At 45.3% G+C, this 18,921-nt stretch overlaps 1 protein-coding gene across 2 annotated transcripts in view; it reads left to right on the top strand.

Moving 5' to 3' along the window:
• Positions 1-18,921, top strand: part of ICE1 (interactor of little elongation complex ELL subunit 1) — a 58,784-nt gene that overhangs the window by 24,580 nt on the left and 15,283 nt on the right. For both annotated transcript variants that reach the window (XM_060009687.1, XM_060009686.2), the window contains 5 exons: positions 4,426-4,512; positions 6,222-6,631; positions 8,883-13,595; positions 14,816-14,984; positions 17,573-17,733. In XM_060009687.1, the coding sequence (XP_059865670.1) occupies positions 4,426-4,512; positions 6,222-6,631; positions 8,883-13,595; positions 14,816-14,984; positions 17,573-17,733 (5,540 nt within the window). The remainder of the gene's footprint in view (positions 1-4,425; positions 4,513-6,221; positions 6,632-8,882; positions 13,596-14,815; positions 14,985-17,572; positions 17,734-18,921) is intronic.

Genomic DNA, 18,921 nt, shown 5'->3' with positions numbered 1-18,921 from the left:
CGAGCTCAAGAGAAACTAGTCCCTGAGGAAACGGTGTTAACTCATGAACAAGAAGAAAATGATAACAATTGAAATAGAGTCCTTAGAGAACATCTAAGAACCTGTCCGTAGGCTGCTGATGTGAAATCTGAGTTGGGGTTCTCAAATATTAAAAATACGTTGTAGAAATAAACCCACTCGAAAGACTGGATTGTTGAGTGGACAAATAGAAGATTGCTATAATGAACCAAGAGATTTAATTGTGGACATCTGTGAGAATGTGGTGTAAAAAGATAAGGAAATAAAAGGTATTAGGGAAAACCTGACTCTGGAGCATAGAGCCAGGTGTTGTAGTAGTCATCTAGGACTTCTCAGAGGGGAGAACAGAGCTGTAAGGAGAAAATGTGATCAAGAAATTCTATAGAAAGAAACTTCCCAGAGCAGGACACTGATACAATATTTATATTAGAAAAGCCTCCCAGCTGTAGAGCATGATTTTCATGTATGATCTCCATCTCTGATTTGTTCAAAGGAAATACATTTAAAATCAAATGAAGCAGAAAGATTGAATATAGGAGGATGGATAAAGAAATGCTAAGCAGATGCTAACTTGAAAGCAGTAATACAAGACAAAGAAATAATTCACACCTAGAAATGAATTTACATGGATTAAAAGGAAATATTTAGATTGATTAAAGGTACAATTCATCAAGAAGATACTGCTCTTATGACCTTCGAGCATAAAACTATGTCAAGTAAAATGCTTGGATATTCTAGGGGGAATAACCAAATCTGTTTTCATGGGAGGCTTCAGTGTGTTTCTCACAAATACAGAGTAAAAGCAAGAATTTAAATAGGAGATAAATTGGAATCATAATTGCAGGATGGATGATTTACATATAACTCTTAAACCACAAACGTTGAATTCTTTAAAATACTTTTTCAAACATATATAAAAGCTGACTATTTACTAGACAACTAAAAGCTACGATATAATAGGAGATATGAAGATACTGATATTTCATAGGATATTAATAAAAATCTCTCCTACCTCCGCCCTGAAAAACTGATAACTGAACACACATAATAAATACAAACCCCTCTTGGATAACAGAAAAAATAAAAACTGAAATACTAATCTGTTTTGGAAATAAACAAAAGCAGGGCAGTATTTATTAAAATCTTTGAGATATAGTCAATATAGCATTCAGTGAGTGGTTTGTGGTCTTAAGCGATTGTTAGAAAGCAAGAATTACAGAAAATGAAGCAAGGATTACAGAAAATGAATGACTAAGAAGGTAGGAAAATACAGCAGAAACCTAAGGAAAATAGAAGGAAGGAATTGATGAAGAGGGAAACATAAATTAATGAAATAGGAAACAAGGCATTTGATTTGGGACCATTAAAACTAATAACTGGGTCTTTGCAATGCTCATGAAAGTGACAGCTCTTTGGCATATCTGATCAAGAAAGGAAGAAACAAAACCCGACTCGCACCAGGACTGAGAAAGCTTTAAAAATACATTTGGAGAATTATTTTTAATTTACAAATTTATATTCAGATTTTATCATGTTCATAAAATGGACCATTTTGTAGGAAAACATACTCAAATTGACATGGACTAGTTGTTGCAATCCTGAACAGAAAAATAACCCAGAAGAAAATTTTAAAAATAGTTAAATATCCAACACCATGGAAGATCTAGGTGGCTTGCAGGTGAGCAAGCCTGAAGTGAAAAACTGATGTCTTTATTATTGTTTGGTTTTAGAACTTAAAAAATGTAGAATGCTTCCCGTTTCATTCTCTTAGACTAGCATAACCCTGTACCAAGATCAATTAAGAATAACATGCATACATATCTTCAAGACTCAGAAATCTGTTACTTAGGAATAAAGCTACAAAAGTACTAAATAAAATCTTAAGAACTCAAATCTATTAGTAATTTAGAATATGGACAAGTTACGACTTAAGGATTTATCTCAGGAATACCACAACAACTGGTTAAGAGGAAAATGATAGGATCATCTCAATTCAGTACCCATTCCTCATTTAAAAAAGAAAATTGGTGAGGTAATAATAGAAAAAAACATTTTGAACTTGAGAAAGGTGAAACCCTAAGAGCATAATCATTACTGTCAGAAACAAGGCAAGCCTGCTTTTCGTTCCATCCCTTCTGTGTGTGCTGGAGACCCTAAGCCGTGCAGCCAGGCAGACACGAAGAGTAGGAGCTGTGAGTGCTAATAAGGAAGAGTCAGATTGTCTGCATTTTAAATGATGTGACTATCTATGTGGAAAAAGGAAGACAGAAGTGTAGGAGCTGGGCAAGGTGCAGGTATATACAGTGGACACGCACAATGGGCCATCATTAGCCTATCAAAACGGGTGGAATAAGAACGACCAGATCTCAGGTGGCAGCCGACCTGAGATGTCCAGGGAAAGACCTGAAAGCAGCATGCCTGCCTCGGTGAAGGAAAACTAAACCATCTGAACACATGTGTAAATGCTATGTTCCTGGATTGAAAGACTTAAGGCATAAAGATGTGCATTTTCCCCATGTGTATTTATAAATATACACTCTAAAACCAGATGGTGAAGGTTTATCGGAAAGAATAGCTGTTCGGAATAATAATTTAATTTTTGAAAAGGAAAATTCTGAGCCACATTCATGCCTGTGCAGATATTAAAACATACTTATAAAACTGTCGTGTTTAAAGAAGCGTGCTATTCACGTGGAAACTGACAAATCAGTGGAGTAGGAAAGTCCAGAAATACTGTACTCAGAGTTGCCTGGATTTTAATAAAGGAGGCATTTTAAAGGATAAGGGGAAGGTGTGCAGTTCAGCTGAAAGAGGTTTTCACAACTAATGATGCCACAATGAAAATTATTTTCTGCTTTACTGGGAATGGATAGCTCTTTTATGTCAGACTGGAAGTAATGAATGAGTGCTCAGTTGAAATAGGCCTAACTCTGGTTAATAGCCTCCATAAGCATAGAAAAGTAACTTTTTTTCTTTTTTTTAAGGTTCCTTGTTTGCTGCTTTGGGTATACGTAATAAGCAGGGATCCTGGTCAGGTCATTTAAGCAAAGGGGATTACAGTATTTGGAAGCAGGCTTTTGGGTAGGTTAAATCATAATGTAGATAAACTACTTGATCATAGAATTTTGAAACTCAAAAATGGATGTACCTCATACAGTGACAGTGGCTGATTTGTCTCAGGAGAGGTTGGAAATGTCCAACTTTTCAGACTTCTCTGTTGTTGTGCCCCATTTGTCCTGGTCCTCTTACTATGGACTTCATTTTTTAGAGCGATGTAGTTTGCCAACTTAAATAGGGCTGACCTCTTCCAAAATTTGTGACTCCTTGTAGAAATTTTGGTTTAAAAGGTTGGTCTTTTTAGCCTCTCTAGAACTGGATTAGAGATTTCAGTGTTTTCAATAAATGATTCAGTTTAAGAACTTCCAATGAACTATAACAGAACTTAGGGGTGGACTGAAATTACCTAATACTTAATGCTATTTTCAGTTAAATTTTAACTAGTGTGGGTTGTCTTTTTATGCATATTTGACACGAACTGTTCATGTTTATATTTTTATGAATATGTTTTGCTTTGGAACATTTTTGGGAATTTGTGTTCTTAACGTTAAGTTGACTTTAAAACCATAGTATAATATTCTTAATGTTATATGACTTTCATTAGGCCTGTCTTTGTTGTAGTTGCCCTTTGCCTTTCAACTTGGACCAGTGATTCTTAACCATTTTAGGAAATCAAACCCGTTTGAAAAATATTTATGAAAATTCCAAAGTTTTCACTTTCCTTATAGAAGCATATGCTTCTTTCTGTGTGTCTGCTCATGTGTGATTCTCTCTCCCTATTCATGTTTATACACACCCATTTTTGTCTCCTCCCATTTCCCCTTAAGGCCATTAAAATTTTTTCCAAGATCCATGAAGCCCCTAAGTTAATGACAGCATGGTCAACTCGGATGGCTTTTCTGATAGCCTCATGGAACTGAGGGGATACTGTCCTTTGTTCTTTGTAGACTACCTGGAGCCCTAATCTCTTCCATCCGTCATTGTATCTATGCTTCCCCCCCGACCCCAGTCTCTTATCACTCTCTGTAGAAAATACATAGACCAAAGATTTATTTATACTGTGCATTCATAACGGTGATAAAGGCCTTTAACAAGTAGATTTGGTTTTTTGAGTCCTACCCCTGTTTGCACCCCACCTTCCAAAAAAAACCTGAGTTTGTATTCAGCCCATCAGTAGACCTTTTTAGCAGTAGCTAACTGAATTGTGTGCAATGATTGAATTTGGGGAAGATGTTTTAAGTTGCCTGGTTTTCTAATTCCCTAGTAAATCCCGGTTTTACAGGACTGTGTTTTGGCCTCGTGTAGAATGAGCCAAATGACATGACTTTAATACTTTACTCTCTTTCACAGGAAAAGTAAAACTACTTCTGAAGGAACTCTGGCTCTGTATAAACACAACACACAGACTACCTGGTGAAGGCAGCAGATGTGTCCCAGGTGAGAGAGAAGCTTCCAGAAGTACATTTCATACATGCAGTAGAAATGCTTACTTTGGGCATTGTATGCCTTCACTTTTTAATATCTCCTGAATCTCACATTGAAAGAGTGAAATAAAGTAGGATGGGTACTTGAATTCATACAGAACTCCATTCCCTCCAGGGTGACTCCTAGTCTCAGTGAATACATCTGGCTTTTTATTTTGTAATAGCACCTTTCGTCAGGGAGTATTCATGGAAACTGGAAGACACATGGTGGGAGGTGTATATGGCAGGTGTACGCAGAAGACCGAGTTTCCCACTTTTGTCGCCTCCCATCCCAGGACCCCATGTTGTGTTTACCAGTCATTCTTCCTTTAATTGCCCCCAGTCTGACAGTTACTGCTCGCTCTTTGTCTCACATCTCTGACCCTTTTGGAGAATACGAATCTTTTGGTTTGTGGGATGTTTTCTTGTATGAGAGCGAGGCTATGTATTTTTGGCAAGAGTTCCCCAGTAGTGTGCCAGGGGAGAGTGTGTGTGGGTCTGCGTTGTCACTGGGGATGTTAACCTTGATTGCTTGTTTAAGGTGGTGTCGGCCAGGTTCCTGCATGTAAAGTTTCTGTTGCTTCCTTATTCATTGATTATCTTGAGGGAGATGCTTTGACACTGCAGATATTCTGTTTCTCTCCAATGTAGCCCACTGATTTTAGCATCTATTGATGGATCTTGTCTGCTACGATTACCACTCTAATAGTGTTTTTTGTATTTCCCTCATTCCTCCTACGTGTATTAATTGGAATTCTTCAGTAAGGAAGAGCTGTTGCTTTTCACCACTTACTTGTTTATTCACTATTTCTGTCAGTGTAGTCTCACAGATATTTTTTTTTTATTCTGTATGTTATAATACAGTACTTTCATTATCTTATTCAAATTGCTCCAGATTTGGTTATTGGGACCATCTTTAGTTTGGCTCCTGGGTCTTTTAGGCATGTCCCGTCCTGTTTTGAGTACTTCTTTACTTCTGGTACTGCAAACTGTTTAAGGCTCCGCTTGTATTTTCCCCTCCCCAGCCCTGTTATCAAACACTGCTCCAAGGAGCCCTGAGGCCTTCTGCAAAATATATTTTTACAGCTTTCAAATATGACAAATGGTTATTTCTAGTTATTTCCTAGGACACGATGTTTTTACTAACAATTACCATTACTGCAGTATAGCAAAATCCAAATCCAAAGAGAACTAACGTTTTATAGTAGTTTTCTTGTTGCGTCACAATGCGAAGTATTTATGTGACCTAGTCAGGTTCCTTAGTTAGAGAATTATACAAATATGGTCATGGAGTAGTCTAATATAGGTTGATTTTAGACAGGGAAAATAGTGTTTCCTATCACATTGTATGCAGAAGCTGTTTCTCCCCAGTCCTGCTGATTTCCCAAGAGAATGAGGGCATCGTCAAGCCCCGTTACCATGGCGGTGGATGGGCGCCTTGGCACGGACACCCTGCTGCTAATGAGACACGGGCATCTCACCATCCACCTGCCTGTCTTCTCGTTCGCTTGTTGTGAGGGAAGCATACTTCTGTGGAATATGTTCAAGTCTTATAGGTTATTCTTTAGGAAGGGATTGGTTGCCTTTAAAAATGTTTCTACTTGGATTTAATGCAAGCATTTTGAACTGTTAAAATAAGGATTTTCTTTTTAAGTTTTCTTTATATATATTTTTTCCCCACAGAAAAACCTGCCAAAGAAAACCCCAGATACTTAGAGTCCAGGGAGGATGGTGTGCCCCCTCCAGCAGGGGGTAGCCCTCTCAGGACCTCAGCTGTGCAGACGTGCCTGGCAGAGCTGTCCATGGAGATAGAGGGCGACTTCTCTGCGTGTGAAGACACGGGGAGAGAGAGGCTGGGTGGAGCAGCTTGCCGTGACAATGGTGTCTTTAAAGAGGACCGGAATCCTGAGGCTGTAACGCAGAGGAATGAGGATGACCGTGCTGACTTTTCTGATCATGATCATTCTTTTGATGAAGATCTTCAGGCTGCCGTCGACTTCTTCAAGCTGCCCCCTCCTCTTCTGTCCCCGGTGCCCTCACCCCCTCTGCTGTCGTCCCCACACCTGGGTGCATTTCCGTCCTCACTCTCACCTGTAAGTTGACACTTTGTATTTGCATTACTTGGTGGCCATGTTGTCCATCCTGCTACGGGATCTCAGACCAGCTGTCAGGGAGGAAAGTGAGGATTTAACAAGGCGGGCCAGTGCCCTCGGGTCCACGTGCACATACGGCTTTTTTCATTTTGTACTAGGGGTGCATTTTTATTGTTTTAATCTACAGTGTACTGTAAGTCTCCTGTGTCTTAATTGCTTACTCTTATCTTTAGTGCTTGACACATAACAGATATGGAATGAGTGAATTAAACAAGTGTTTACAGACATGGAGTCTTTCAGAGATGGGAAGTCCATGTATAGAGCATGCAGGTCAATTAGGTTGCTGAATTCCCCACCTTCATGCAATGAATTCATCATCTTTTTGTGTGTTTGCAGAATGGTTTATTGTAATTTTTTAGGAAGTTAGTCTTGACAAAGCAGATTTGTATGCTTTTTGGCTTAAGGAACAGATAAATGACTCCTTGAGTCACATCCTTCATTCGAGAAACCATAATGCATGTCTGTTACGTTCTGGACCTGGTGCTAGACACTGGAAAGCTGAGGTGACATGGGCTGTGGTCACCCCTGGTGGGGTCTTGTGTGGCGGTTGCCCCCATAACGGCCGTGGTGGAGTCCGCGCTGCTGGGAAGCATGCTGCTGGAGGGAGCTGGACACGGAGCTCATGTTGGAAGGAGGCCGGGCGGAGGCCGGGCGGAGGCCGGGTGGGAGCGTCTCCAGCGAGCAGGTGTCCCGGCCGAGCGTGTGGAGGGGTGCGTTGTGTCAGCTGGAGGAACTGTTTACACAGAGGTGTTGGACTCAGGGCGAACCTGACGCTGGGGGGCATTCACCCAGACCGGGTCTCCAGGTCCATGTGTGCCCTAAGGACTTTCCATTGTATCCTGAAGGCAAAGGGAAATCCTCGATGGATCCAAAGAAGTGGAGCTAATGGTTGAGTTCCACTTGAAGGTTTTCGTTTAGTCACAGTATGAATGAGGAGGGAGAAGGGAGAGTCGGGAAGGAGGCAGGACTGTAGTCGGGAAGTCATTCAATCAGCAGTTTCCTCAGTTCTTGACACCTGAACAGTAGTAGCATTTGAGTCAACTGGTTTGGAAAAGGTCTCCAGGTTGAGCGAGCAGCATGTCTCGTGAGATCTGCGGTATGGTTGTTAGGTGAGTGGGGGGTTGAGGATGTTGGAAACAACAGAGAAGAAGAACCTCTTTGGGCGGGGAGGTAACGTAGGAATGTTAGGTGCTAGGTGTGCGCGGGATTTCCAGGTGCGGCGTGTGCGAGTTGTACCCCCTTCCGTGGGCTTGGTGCTCAGAGCCAGGCTGGGTGGACGCAGGTGCCGGGGTGCCTCAGCCTGGGGGCCAGCAGAGGCCCGGGGCTGCGTGCTGTCATCCCCCCGGAATGCACGTGTAGGAGAGGGTCGGGTCCCGACAGTCCTGGAGAGCTGTCAGTGCCGACGCGGCCAAACAGAAGAGGAGAAGAGGTCAGGACAGCAGAGGAAGACCAGGGGGTGATGGTGCCCTAGCATCCATCCAAGGGAGGAAAGGGTTTCTCCAGTGGGAGCAAGTTCATGTCAGCGGTGGTGACTCTTCGTCAGTCCCTGGGCCTCGCAGACCAGGGGGCACGGGTGGCTGAACCGGCTCTCCTGGGGGCCGTGTGGTCTCTACCACTCAAGACGGGGAGGGAGGCTTCCAGAGCAGACCGGGAGTCAGGGGCTGTGGAGGAGGCAGAGGTGTCGGGGTGCAGCACAGGCATGAGGTGTGGCAAGAGGGGTCTGCAGGGTGACACCCAGAGCGATGGCCGGGCTGGCGCTGGGGCGAGCTGCCCTGGGCCAGAGCCTGCGGCTCGCCGGGGAAGGCAGGCGGGGCTGGGCAGCTAGAGGCGGAAGCCTTTTGGGCCAGAAAATGGGGACGTCAGAGTTGAGAGGAGGCCTGCTTCGAAGTTAGGAGAACAGACCTAACCCTAGGCTGCATGTGGATTAGAACTGGGAAGCTTCTCCGTTTGGGGAGAAGCAGTGTGAGTGCAGGAAACGCTGGGGAGAGGCGGCTTCTTTAAGGAAAGAAGAAGCAGTGCTGTGCTCATTGAGACCTACCCATCCGTTGATAGAGTCCAGAGAGTGGACTACCCTTTCCTCAGATTCTTCAGGAAGCACACACTTTTTTTTAATGCATTTAGTTGGTAGTTGCGTTTAGTTGACTGAAGTAGTGTTTTACTAACTAATTAATGTAATTCATTTATATTTAAGGAAATCTACTTTGGAGAGTGTACAGATTCCAGTGATCATGATTCAGCCCAACATAGGAATTCTGAGCCTGTTTCAGAAGATGATACACCAGAATTGCTGGATTGTTTTAGCTCATCTGGAAAAAGTAAAGGAACTGGAACATGGGAGGAAAAGCTCCAGCCACACGAAGCCACCCAAGCTCTAAATACATTGGAAGTCAGTGAGGTGACAGCGGTTGGGTTTGGGACATTTACAGCAAACCTGAGAGAACCTGCAGCCACGTTCCCCTCCGCTCATGAGAAACACTGGACGGTGTCATCTGAGTTCGTGAGCAAGGGAGAAAGAGGCATTTTGGATGAGGCAGGAAGACAGAGAGAGGCTTGGGAGATGGATGGGTCAGTGCAGACAGAGAAGACACGTCCTGAACCCACGGGCAGCGGGCGTGTTGAGCAGCTCTCGAGCGGCCTGGCTGTAGAGGAGGGCACGGCTCTTGGGACGTCAGACTCATGTCATCCTACCCTGGGCCCGTGGCCATCGAATGAGCCCAGCGCACCTGAAGGAAAAACCCTAGTGTCCAGAGTGATAGGATCACCTAAAGTAGAGGTGACCAAGTGGACACTGACTGATGGAGTCACTTCAGCATCAGGTCGTCTGTCCACTTCTGGTCATTTTCAGGGACTGTCTGGAGAATTGGAGAAGGAAAGAGAAGCAATGCGAGGGTTCATTTCGGGAGACCCTTCTGCCCCAGGAGCAGCAGGGGCCGCGCTGGTTGCCGCGGTGCTCGGTCTGGGAGAGGAGTTGTCTTCCCCCGTGGCCTCATCTCTCTGTGGTCACCCCCAGACTCCCTCTGGGTTGGAGGATGACGCTGAAACATCTGTTCCTACTGAAGTAGGCCCTCCCGAACTGCATCGTTTGGAGCAGAAATCACAAGCTGCCATGTTCACCATGCTAGATGTACATTCTGAGCCCCCGGAGTGTCCCATAGGAGAAGGCCATCTGGAGAACAGCTTACATGCTCTGAGCCCAGTGTCGGGGGCATCTGATTCTAATGGTCAGAGGGGCAGCGAGGTGGGGTGTACGACCCTTGTGAAGGGCATGAACGATATCTGCTCACTCCTGCAGTCAGGATTCTCGGGAGCCGCCAGAGGCGGGCCAGGTGAAAGGCAAGGTCCGAGGGTCGAGCTCACGCCGAGTCGGTCAGGTTTCACATCGTCGGCAGGGCCTCAGTCTGGCTTGATCAGGAGTGGCTTTGGCTTTGGTGAAAGCACTTTGTGGCACCACAGTGATCTGTTACAGCGAAGTGGTGAAGAAAGGCTGGGACCTCAACCTGAACGTGAACAAGAGGCGGCGGCGTCCTCAGAAAGCAGAGGATCAGCACCCAAGCCTGAACGTGCTGGAGAGGATAACAGTTCTGCAGGATTCAGGGCGCCTGCATCCTTGTTGCCTAACCAGGTGTCAGTTATCACCAAGCAGGCACGGCCTGAAACCATGCAGGGCGCACGATGGGAACCCTCGAGACTGTCTAGGAGGGAGCCCCCCTTAGTGACAGACGTTGATAATGGGGCTGGTCGGACACCATCTGGAGCAAGATGTGGGGAGAGAGCGCCCACAGCACCGAGAAGCAGGGAGGCGGCTGCTATAGAGAACGCTGCCCTGGGAGTTTCCTCCTCCTGGAGAAAATCAGACTTTGATTCTCCAGGGGGTTCTTTACCAGTAGAAAGTTCCCATTATCCCACAGATAGTACATTATCTTTCTCTTCTGACAACATCCTGGTCCCAAACCAAGACGACGTGACGGAAGCCACAGTGCAGGAAGAGGTGCAGAAGCAGAGCCCGTGTCTTCCTGCCACAAATGTGGACACGTCCAGGCTGGATGTGGATAAACTTCCAGCCACGGAGGTGACGCTGTCAAGAGGTTTTCCTGTTGGAGACACAGTCAGAGCCTCTGGGGAGGCTCTGGCCGTTACAATGGACCCGTCTGTTGTACAGCACGGCCCAAAGGAGCATCCGCAGCTGCCGTCTCACATTCCCGGGGGTGCTTCTCCTGAAGCTCTAGACACCACAGAGACTGCTTTTTCACCAGCGTTTGGCAGCAAAGATGAGGAGAAACGTGTTGTCCCGCAGAGCAGCCTCACTGGTGCCCTGTACTGTTACACGGGCATCCGCGAGGCAGGCGGAGGTGACACTGAGGTAGAAGAGGGTGACGCGCCAAGCTGCAGTGAGGGAGAGAATGATCCCGAAGCCGGGCTGGAGGGCGGCCAGCAGAGTGCTGGTGGGGCCTCCGGACGAGGCGTGGGGGCTGCCAGCGCCGGTGCGGCCGAGACCAGACCTTCCGTCGAGGTGGGGTGCCTGACCTCGGCTCTGCGGGACTGTAGCCTCAGTGCGCTCTCCGAGACAGACGGACTTTCCACGTCCGAGGTCGTGATGTTTCTTGAAAGTTGTCAGTTAAGAGATTATAGTTCAGGGGACTCTGTTTCAGAATGTTCTAACAAGGGAGCCCTAAATAAAGGGATGAACAAGGAATTAAAGCAAAGTGAACCGTCAGGAGAAAAGTACAGAAAGCAACTGTGTGAAGAGGAAACACTAGAAACCTCTGAGGAGTGCGTCGGCTCCTCGGAGGAAGACGACTGTCTTTTAAGGGACATGAGGCGGCGGCTTGCTCAGCACTCCCTGGAGACGCTGCCTGAGGTGCTCACCAGGATCCACCAGGAGCTGCAGCCCGACCGGGAGGACGCTGGTGGGAAGGATGCTGGTGAGTTACAGCTCTTAAATGCACCTGACAGCGTCACAGCGGAGCATGAGAAAGAGCAAGTTCTGCCTCTGGAAACAGCCGGCTCCTCTTCACCCCTGCCGACGGCCGGCTCGGACACTCAGGGCAGTTCTCCCACTAGTGGTGGACCTGGACATGAAAACACGCAGAGCAGACCTGCGGGTAACTTGGATGCGATCAGGCCAGTGGATGGTAAGGAAGAGGCCTCGTCAGAACCCCCGGAGCCCTTGCCCCTGTGCGCTGCCCCGGGAGTGGGGCCGGGGGAAGTGGCGTTTCAGTGTCAGATCTCTACAGTGACTTCCGAGGTTATAAATGTGCTGATAAATAAGGATCAGAATCTAGTCATTGAGAAAGGGGACAACTGGACCATCATCAATGGGGTAGCTCTCATGCCAGAAGTGGACCAGGTTATCCTGTGTGACGCCCCTGAAGATGCCCCTGTTTCCCCGGATCCAGAAGGGCTGGCGGCTGGTTTCATTCCACTTCCTTCCGTGGAGAAGTCCCCAGAGGCCGGTCGCCCCGGCCCTCCTCCGGAGCCCCAGTGTGGCAGTAGTGTGGCCGGAACCCAGGGCGATATTTCAAGCAGCGGTCAGAGTACTAACTTTGATAAAAGTCGTTTACGGAATAGACCCGTTAAGCCCAGCGTGAGGATTAGCTCTGAGATTTATGATCAGAACTTTGAGACTCAGACGGTTCCTTCTGATCACACGTACTATAATTCGAAACTAGAGCCGCTGAGCAAAAATAAGAATCGATCAAAGATTTCAAACAGAGATCAGACAAACAAACCAGTGAAGATGTTAGCGTCGAGCAGAATGGAGACTACTCAGAATGAAGTTTCTCCGTCATTTTCTGGAGAAAGAGGGAACGGAAAAACTCAGAGAAGTCAGACGCAGACCATCCTAGCCAGCGCCGACACGTCCACTCCTGCGGACTGCTGTGCGGACACGCTAAGTAAGATCCGGCAGGAGGTGGGCCCCCCCCTGCCCCCGTTGCTGGCTCCTCTGATAGCCACGCCTCCGAGGACTTCACAGCCAGCCTCTCCACTGACGTCAAGTTCCAGCCCCTGCTCACCCGTCTCTCCCCACGGCCCGATCTCTCCGCCGTGTGAGATCCCGGTGTCGCCTATGGTGTCCCCCTTGCTGGAGGAGCCGGGGCACTCCTCTCCTCCACATGCATCCCCGTCCACCGCCCCGGCCAATGACAGGGTCTTGTCATCTCCTTTGCAGTTTTGTGCTGCGACCCCAAAGCACGCCGTCCCCGTGCCCGGCCGCCTGCCCCCGTTCGCCTCTGCCCATCCGGCAGTGGCAGCGCCCCAGGAGAATTCCGTGAAGATCCTGGACACCATGTACCCAGAGCTGTCTGCCAGGGCCCGCACCCTCAGCATCCTCAAAGGGAACATTCAGCTTACGCGAGGCCCGCCGGCCGACTCCAAGAACCTACCGGGGCCCGGCAGCGCCATCAGGGGCTTCAAAGCCATCACTTCAAGCTCAACCGCCTTTGTGAAAGCAGGGGGCAGCTCTGGTGGTGACTGTACGCAGGATAAGTCGAGAGATCCAGAGCCTCCGCAGTGTTCAGGTGGGAAAAGGGCACTGTCAGCGGGCACACCGAGGAGTGCTAAGAGGTTGCGCCTGGACAGCGGGTCCCCGGAGCCAGAGCCCCCCTCAGAGGGTGTCAGCAGGAGCCCCCAAAGGAACCCCTCCCAGGCTGCAGCTGTGAGGACAGAGGAGGAGGGGCGTCGTCTTCTGGCCGTCAGTACAGTCTCACAGTCACCCCTGAGCCCCAAGGAAGCCGTGGAGTCCTATGACAGAGCTGTAGCGGAGGCTCTGAAGAAGATCGCAGAGTCGTCCTTCGACCTGTTACCTGTCATTCGCAGTCATGTGTATGTGGGAAACATCTCCAAAAAGCCTGTGATGAGAGATCAAGAGAAAGAAGTTGTTTATGAATTTAGCACAACAAAAAAGGTATGTGGCTCCTTTGCTCTGGGAGCGTTAGGAATCCCATGTCCTCAGACAGAGGCCGTCTCCTGTCAGTGAAAGGGGAGGTGGCCCTGAACAGAAGTTTATTCTCAGAGATGGGCAGTCACCTGTGTAAACATTAGGACCTGTACTTTATTTCTAGCCAGCATTTTATACATTTGAGAAGTGATAAGATGTCGGAGATTTGATAATTTGTATTCACCAAATACTTTAAAATTTTAAAGGGAAAAAAAAAAAGCCTGTCAGGACTTAAATTGCATATTTCCTATTGATTCTGGCATGCTTAAAAGCTCAGAATGATTTGCTTCAAAGCATCAAATTGCTATGTAATAGAGACTTTCTTTTCTGTGAATGATATTATATACACACTTGAGGATTTTGAGAGTCAGAAAGGTAGTGTGTGGGTTCCTCCCACTTCCCTTGGTGTAGGTCAGAAATCAAACAGGAACAGATGCTTAGTTTCAGGAAGGGGGCTGGGGGAGGATTATGCAGATTTACCTACATGGTTTATTAGGACTTTCCTTGGTTTTTGTTTTCTACATATTTATGTTGATACTGGGTGGATGATTTCCAGTGTCCCATGGGTTATGCTTTATCGGTTATCTGTACATCCTTGGAATCACAATGGTATAAATATTTATTTTTCTTAGGTTGCATTTCAGAAAGCACAAAGAGCAGTACAGGTAACTTTGGAAAGATGTTTATTTTCAAATGACTGAATGTATCAAATTATTTAATGCTCCTTTTCCTGGGTGAGGAAAACATTACCCAGTATTTTAAGATCTAAACAGGATAAATGTGTCGAGTACATTGGAGTTCAGAAGACAAGAATGGGAGTAGAGTATGAGTGGACTTAATACATACACACAGATCATTTCAGTAAAAAACAAAAAGTGGTCATTTGTAGGAGTGGTGGTAGTGACAGTAGGCATCCAGGTGTCCTGGGACTCACCCCGTGGCCCCTGCAGCCCCGCTGACCCCCGGACACCGACAGGCATGGGCTCTCTCCTCCCCGAGCCTCACGGCTTTCCCTGCTAAAGCAAGTTACCACGGTGGGTGTTGTCCTCTACTTTCTGAGACAGGGCACGTTTTATCTTTCCAACTTTCCAAAAGGTACTTAATTTTGTAACTTGTAGCTGGTCTTTAGTAGGCTGAAGATAAGTATCAGTGTACATTGCCTTTTCGTTTTTTTTTTTCCAATTCAGCCTTTAGCAGAGTGCTTGCTTCACTCTATTCTCTCAGAACTGAAAATTCAGAAGATGTCTGTGGAGCACAATTACATCCACGCCCTCTGCAGAGTGTATGTGGGTATTTGTCGGCAACTGGGAGACTTGGAAAGAGCTCGCTTGTTTTGCTACAGTCTGCTTAAGGAAGGTATGTTTAGATGGCAACATTCTTGTATTGAAAACGGGTTGTTGCTTTTTTATCTGCTTATATATGCATCTGTATTTTCAGCTAAGGTATTGCTGTGTATCTTTTAAAATCATGTTATCTTGTGCATTTACCAGAAGGCATGAAGAGCCTTAGCTATAGACCCAGCCATACCTGGTTTTCAGTGGGAGAATTTGTGTGACGTAAGCTTACTTAGGTCAGCATATACATTCCCACTTGTGTAGAAAAGTGTCTCTCTCATTAGTGCGTGTCGGTTTTATTCCTTGTGCATCTACTTTAGAGTCAGATATAGTTGACACAAGATAATGGAATCATCTTAGAGTGACAAACCGCTCTGCTCTGTTACTAGCTGGAAAGGGCAGAAACGCTAAGATGGATTCATAAGCCCATGGAAAGAAGAGTTTCAGGGAGAAATGGAAAGGAGGGCTGTCCTTTGATTCTCTTTTCCTTTTACTACTATTTCTTAAGTCTATTAATGGAGCAAATAGGACTCCTTCATATCAGATCATCAGTGGAAACATTTTAATATAGCAAAGTGACACACAAATGGAATTTAATGCTACATCAGAGAGTCTTATCTAGATTGCAAAGATTGATAATCTTTTATTACCATAATGTTTATGGGGCTTATAAATCAGGATAGTTGAATCTGTCACTTGTAGAGTTGTGAGTGAGGCTGCTGTGTTTGTTGCCCACTTCATTTATTTTTTCAGTCACTGACTTACTTAACAAATAGTTACGGGGCGCACATAAGTGTTAAGGCTTTGACGGTGACCAAACCCAGGTATAGATGCAGCCTTCCAGTGGGGTGCACGCGTCAGGTTTTGTCAGTGAAGGGCAGCAGGAAGCAGGGCAACAGGGACTCTGCAGAGCCCACGTGGGATTTCTGGTTCTTCCTCAAACACACCCAGCCCGCTCTCACCTCTGGGTCTTTGTAACAGGTTCTCTGCGGGGAAGCTTTTCCCTCTGTTTTGCTATGGTTACACTGTTACCTTTTTGTTTGCTGTCTCTTTCCTCTGCTAGGTCGTGTACTCTAAGGACAGGGATTTTGTTTGTCTTGTTCCTACTACATCCTCACCCCAGGAGAATGTCTTGTATGCTCTCGTTAAGTATCTGTTGATTGAATGACTTGTGCTGTGGAAGGTGGGTTTGAGAGAGTCTCAGGGGTCGAGGAAGCTTTCCTCATCGGAGTGCCTTTTGAACTTAGATGTGAAGATAAAAGTGAGGGAGAGAATTCCAGGCAGAGGGAACAGCATGTGGAGTCCTGGGACAGGAGGAAGTATAATCAGATAAGCACAAGGTTTCCAAAGTAACAGATCAAAATAGCGCAGTGAGTTTATGCTTTGAGTTACCCTCTCTCTATACACCCTGCAGTGCAGTGTTAGATAAAATAGAACAGAGACAATGAAAAAGATGTGGCGTCATGCCAAACAAGATCCGAATCTTCGTGTTGACTGATAAAACCAGTTGCGGAACACTTCGACAGTTTCTTATAAAATTAAACAGTTTGTCATATGACACAGATATGTCACTCTCGGGTACTTACTCAACAGAAATAGAGACATATCCACATATCCATATACACTTCACAGGTATTCAGAGCATCTTAATTCATAATAGCCCATGGTTGGAAACAGAGGTCCATCAGGAGTTGAATGAAAAACCAGTGTGGTATATCAAGCAATTGGAATACTACTCAGACAAACGAGGAAAGGGCTAGTGATGCGTGCAGCAACGTGGATTTTGCTGAGAGGGGGATGCCAGACAGAAAAGGGTGCATGCTTTACAAATCTCTTCATAAATATTTGAGAAAAGGCACATGTGCAAAGTGACAGTAAGCAGATCACGCTTGTCTGTATTTGGGACAAAGTGATTCACTGAAAGGGTCAGACCATGGGAATTTGGGATGATGGAAATGTTCTATCTGTGGGTTGTAGTGGGGGTTACATGGGTGTGTTCATTTGTCAAAATCCTTCAAACTGTCTGCTTACAGAGTGTATTTTATTGTATGTAAGCTGTGCCTCGATTAACTTGATTAGACAAACAGAAAAGACAAGCCATGGCATTGGAGAAGGTATTCATAAGAAAAGGATTATCAGTCATAATTTATAAAAAAAATATCCCTTCATATCAAAAGCCTTAGGTGTTCTTCAAGTGAATTCTGTCTTGTAAATGCATAAAACATGGCCTGAAAGGACACGCACCAGATGGGAGGGTTCTGGGCGCAGGGTCTGGAACCTGCGAGAGGAGGTTTGCCTTCTCTTCTTGTTTTGGAGTTTATTGCTCTTTTCTACAGTGGTGTATACTCATGCACTGCGTTTCAAATTCGATTAAAGAAAGTTTGCCAAAGAGAAAGAAAGGTTGACTGGTGGGGGGAAGGGGAGGGATGGGCGGGAGAGATGGAGAAGCAGAGTTGAAATAACTGAGGCTGGGGCCTCGTCAGGCTTCCTCCCTTTAGCTTTAGGTGGCCCTGCTGTGCACAAGGGGAAATTATTCAGATATCTTCTTAGTTTGTCATTTATTCACTTAATCAGACGTAAAGGTTTATTATCTTGTTTCCTTTCTCATAGATTTTCCAGAGTCTGAAAAATTGACTTTGTTCATTGCAAACATGTGGCATGATATATTTATCTCTCAATCGGTGATTAATAAGGCAATGCAGTTGGTAGCCAGGCAACGCGCTAAAGGAGAAGTTTTGAACTGTTTGCGAGCTTTCCTCAATTGGGAGAAGGTGAGGTTTCTTTTTATGTAATACTGTACTTGTAGGTCTTATATAAATGTTATTATTTGGTTTTGTATTAGTTCGTGAGCATTTCAGAGATATTCTTCATATTAGATCCTTTAAAATACCATTTTAGTCTAAGCTTATGCATTTTGTTCATTAAGTATGCATGAGACACTTTGGGAGAAGTTGTAGACCTGTGTGCTGTGTTAATTGAACAAAGTTTCTTTTGTGTACTAATTTATGGCGATGAAATCTGTGCATGCACATATATATGTGAGGGCTCAGAAGAGTTGCACATCATTTGCTTCTACAGTAGGTACTTAAGTGAAAAAATTGGTATCTCAATTCCTTCCTGTTACGATTTTTTCTGAATCTAATATTCTGTTTTTCTTTCCAGTTGATGGAATTTGTGTTTGTTCTAAGTATTGTGTTCCATGTTTTCTTTCATTATCTTATTTCCCTTTGTGACTGATATGTTAATATAGTATCTAGATTGGTGTTCTTTTCTTCATAGATTTTCTCTGATGAGAATCGCTGGATGCTGAATTGATAGTGGTAATCTTTAAGAAGAGGTATTGAAGTCAGTGAGGGGTTAACATTCACTTTGTTCTGCCCTTTTTAATGACTGTATTACTGTCCTCTTTTAAAAAAATTCTGGCTTATGCATGTAGTCGACTTTTATATGTCATTTTGCTTTCCTTTTTAGTACTTTTTGATGTGACTCTTCATTAGACTTTTATTTTCTTATAAAAAGAAAAGGAAAGGGCTATTGGTAGATAAAAAGTTAGGGAATTTAAAAAATCAAGTCTCTAATCATCTCTTCATCAATCCACCTAGACAAACCAGAGTGTATTGGTGTGAGGTACCATCAGATTCCAGTCCCTTAGCAGTGAGAAGTGCATCCATACACGCATTTCCACCCTCCGCGGTTACCTGCAGGTCCACTTCTGTCCCTGCTTGGTCCTCCTGCTTGTGCACTGGAGCCTTCTCCTTTGGCCTGTTCAGGATGAAGCCAGATATGTTTGGATGATAAAGCATGATTAATGAAGAAGGTAGAATTTTAATAAGTGTGTTTAGCCTGTATCATATCAAATAAAAATATAAAGTCAAAGCTATTAAAAAAAAAAAAAGAGGAACACTTGGGGGGGATACCATTATAGTCCAAGACTTCCAAATTCTGTCCTACAGAATTCA

Source organism: Delphinus delphis, chromosome 3 (genome assembly GCF_949987515.2).
Source record: "Delphinus delphis chromosome 3, mDelDel1.2, whole genome shotgun sequence".
Classification (NCBI taxonomy): Eukaryota; Metazoa; Chordata; class Mammalia; order Artiodactyla; family Delphinidae; genus Delphinus; species Delphinus delphis.
This window is presented reverse-complemented; position numbering and strand designations above follow the sequence as displayed.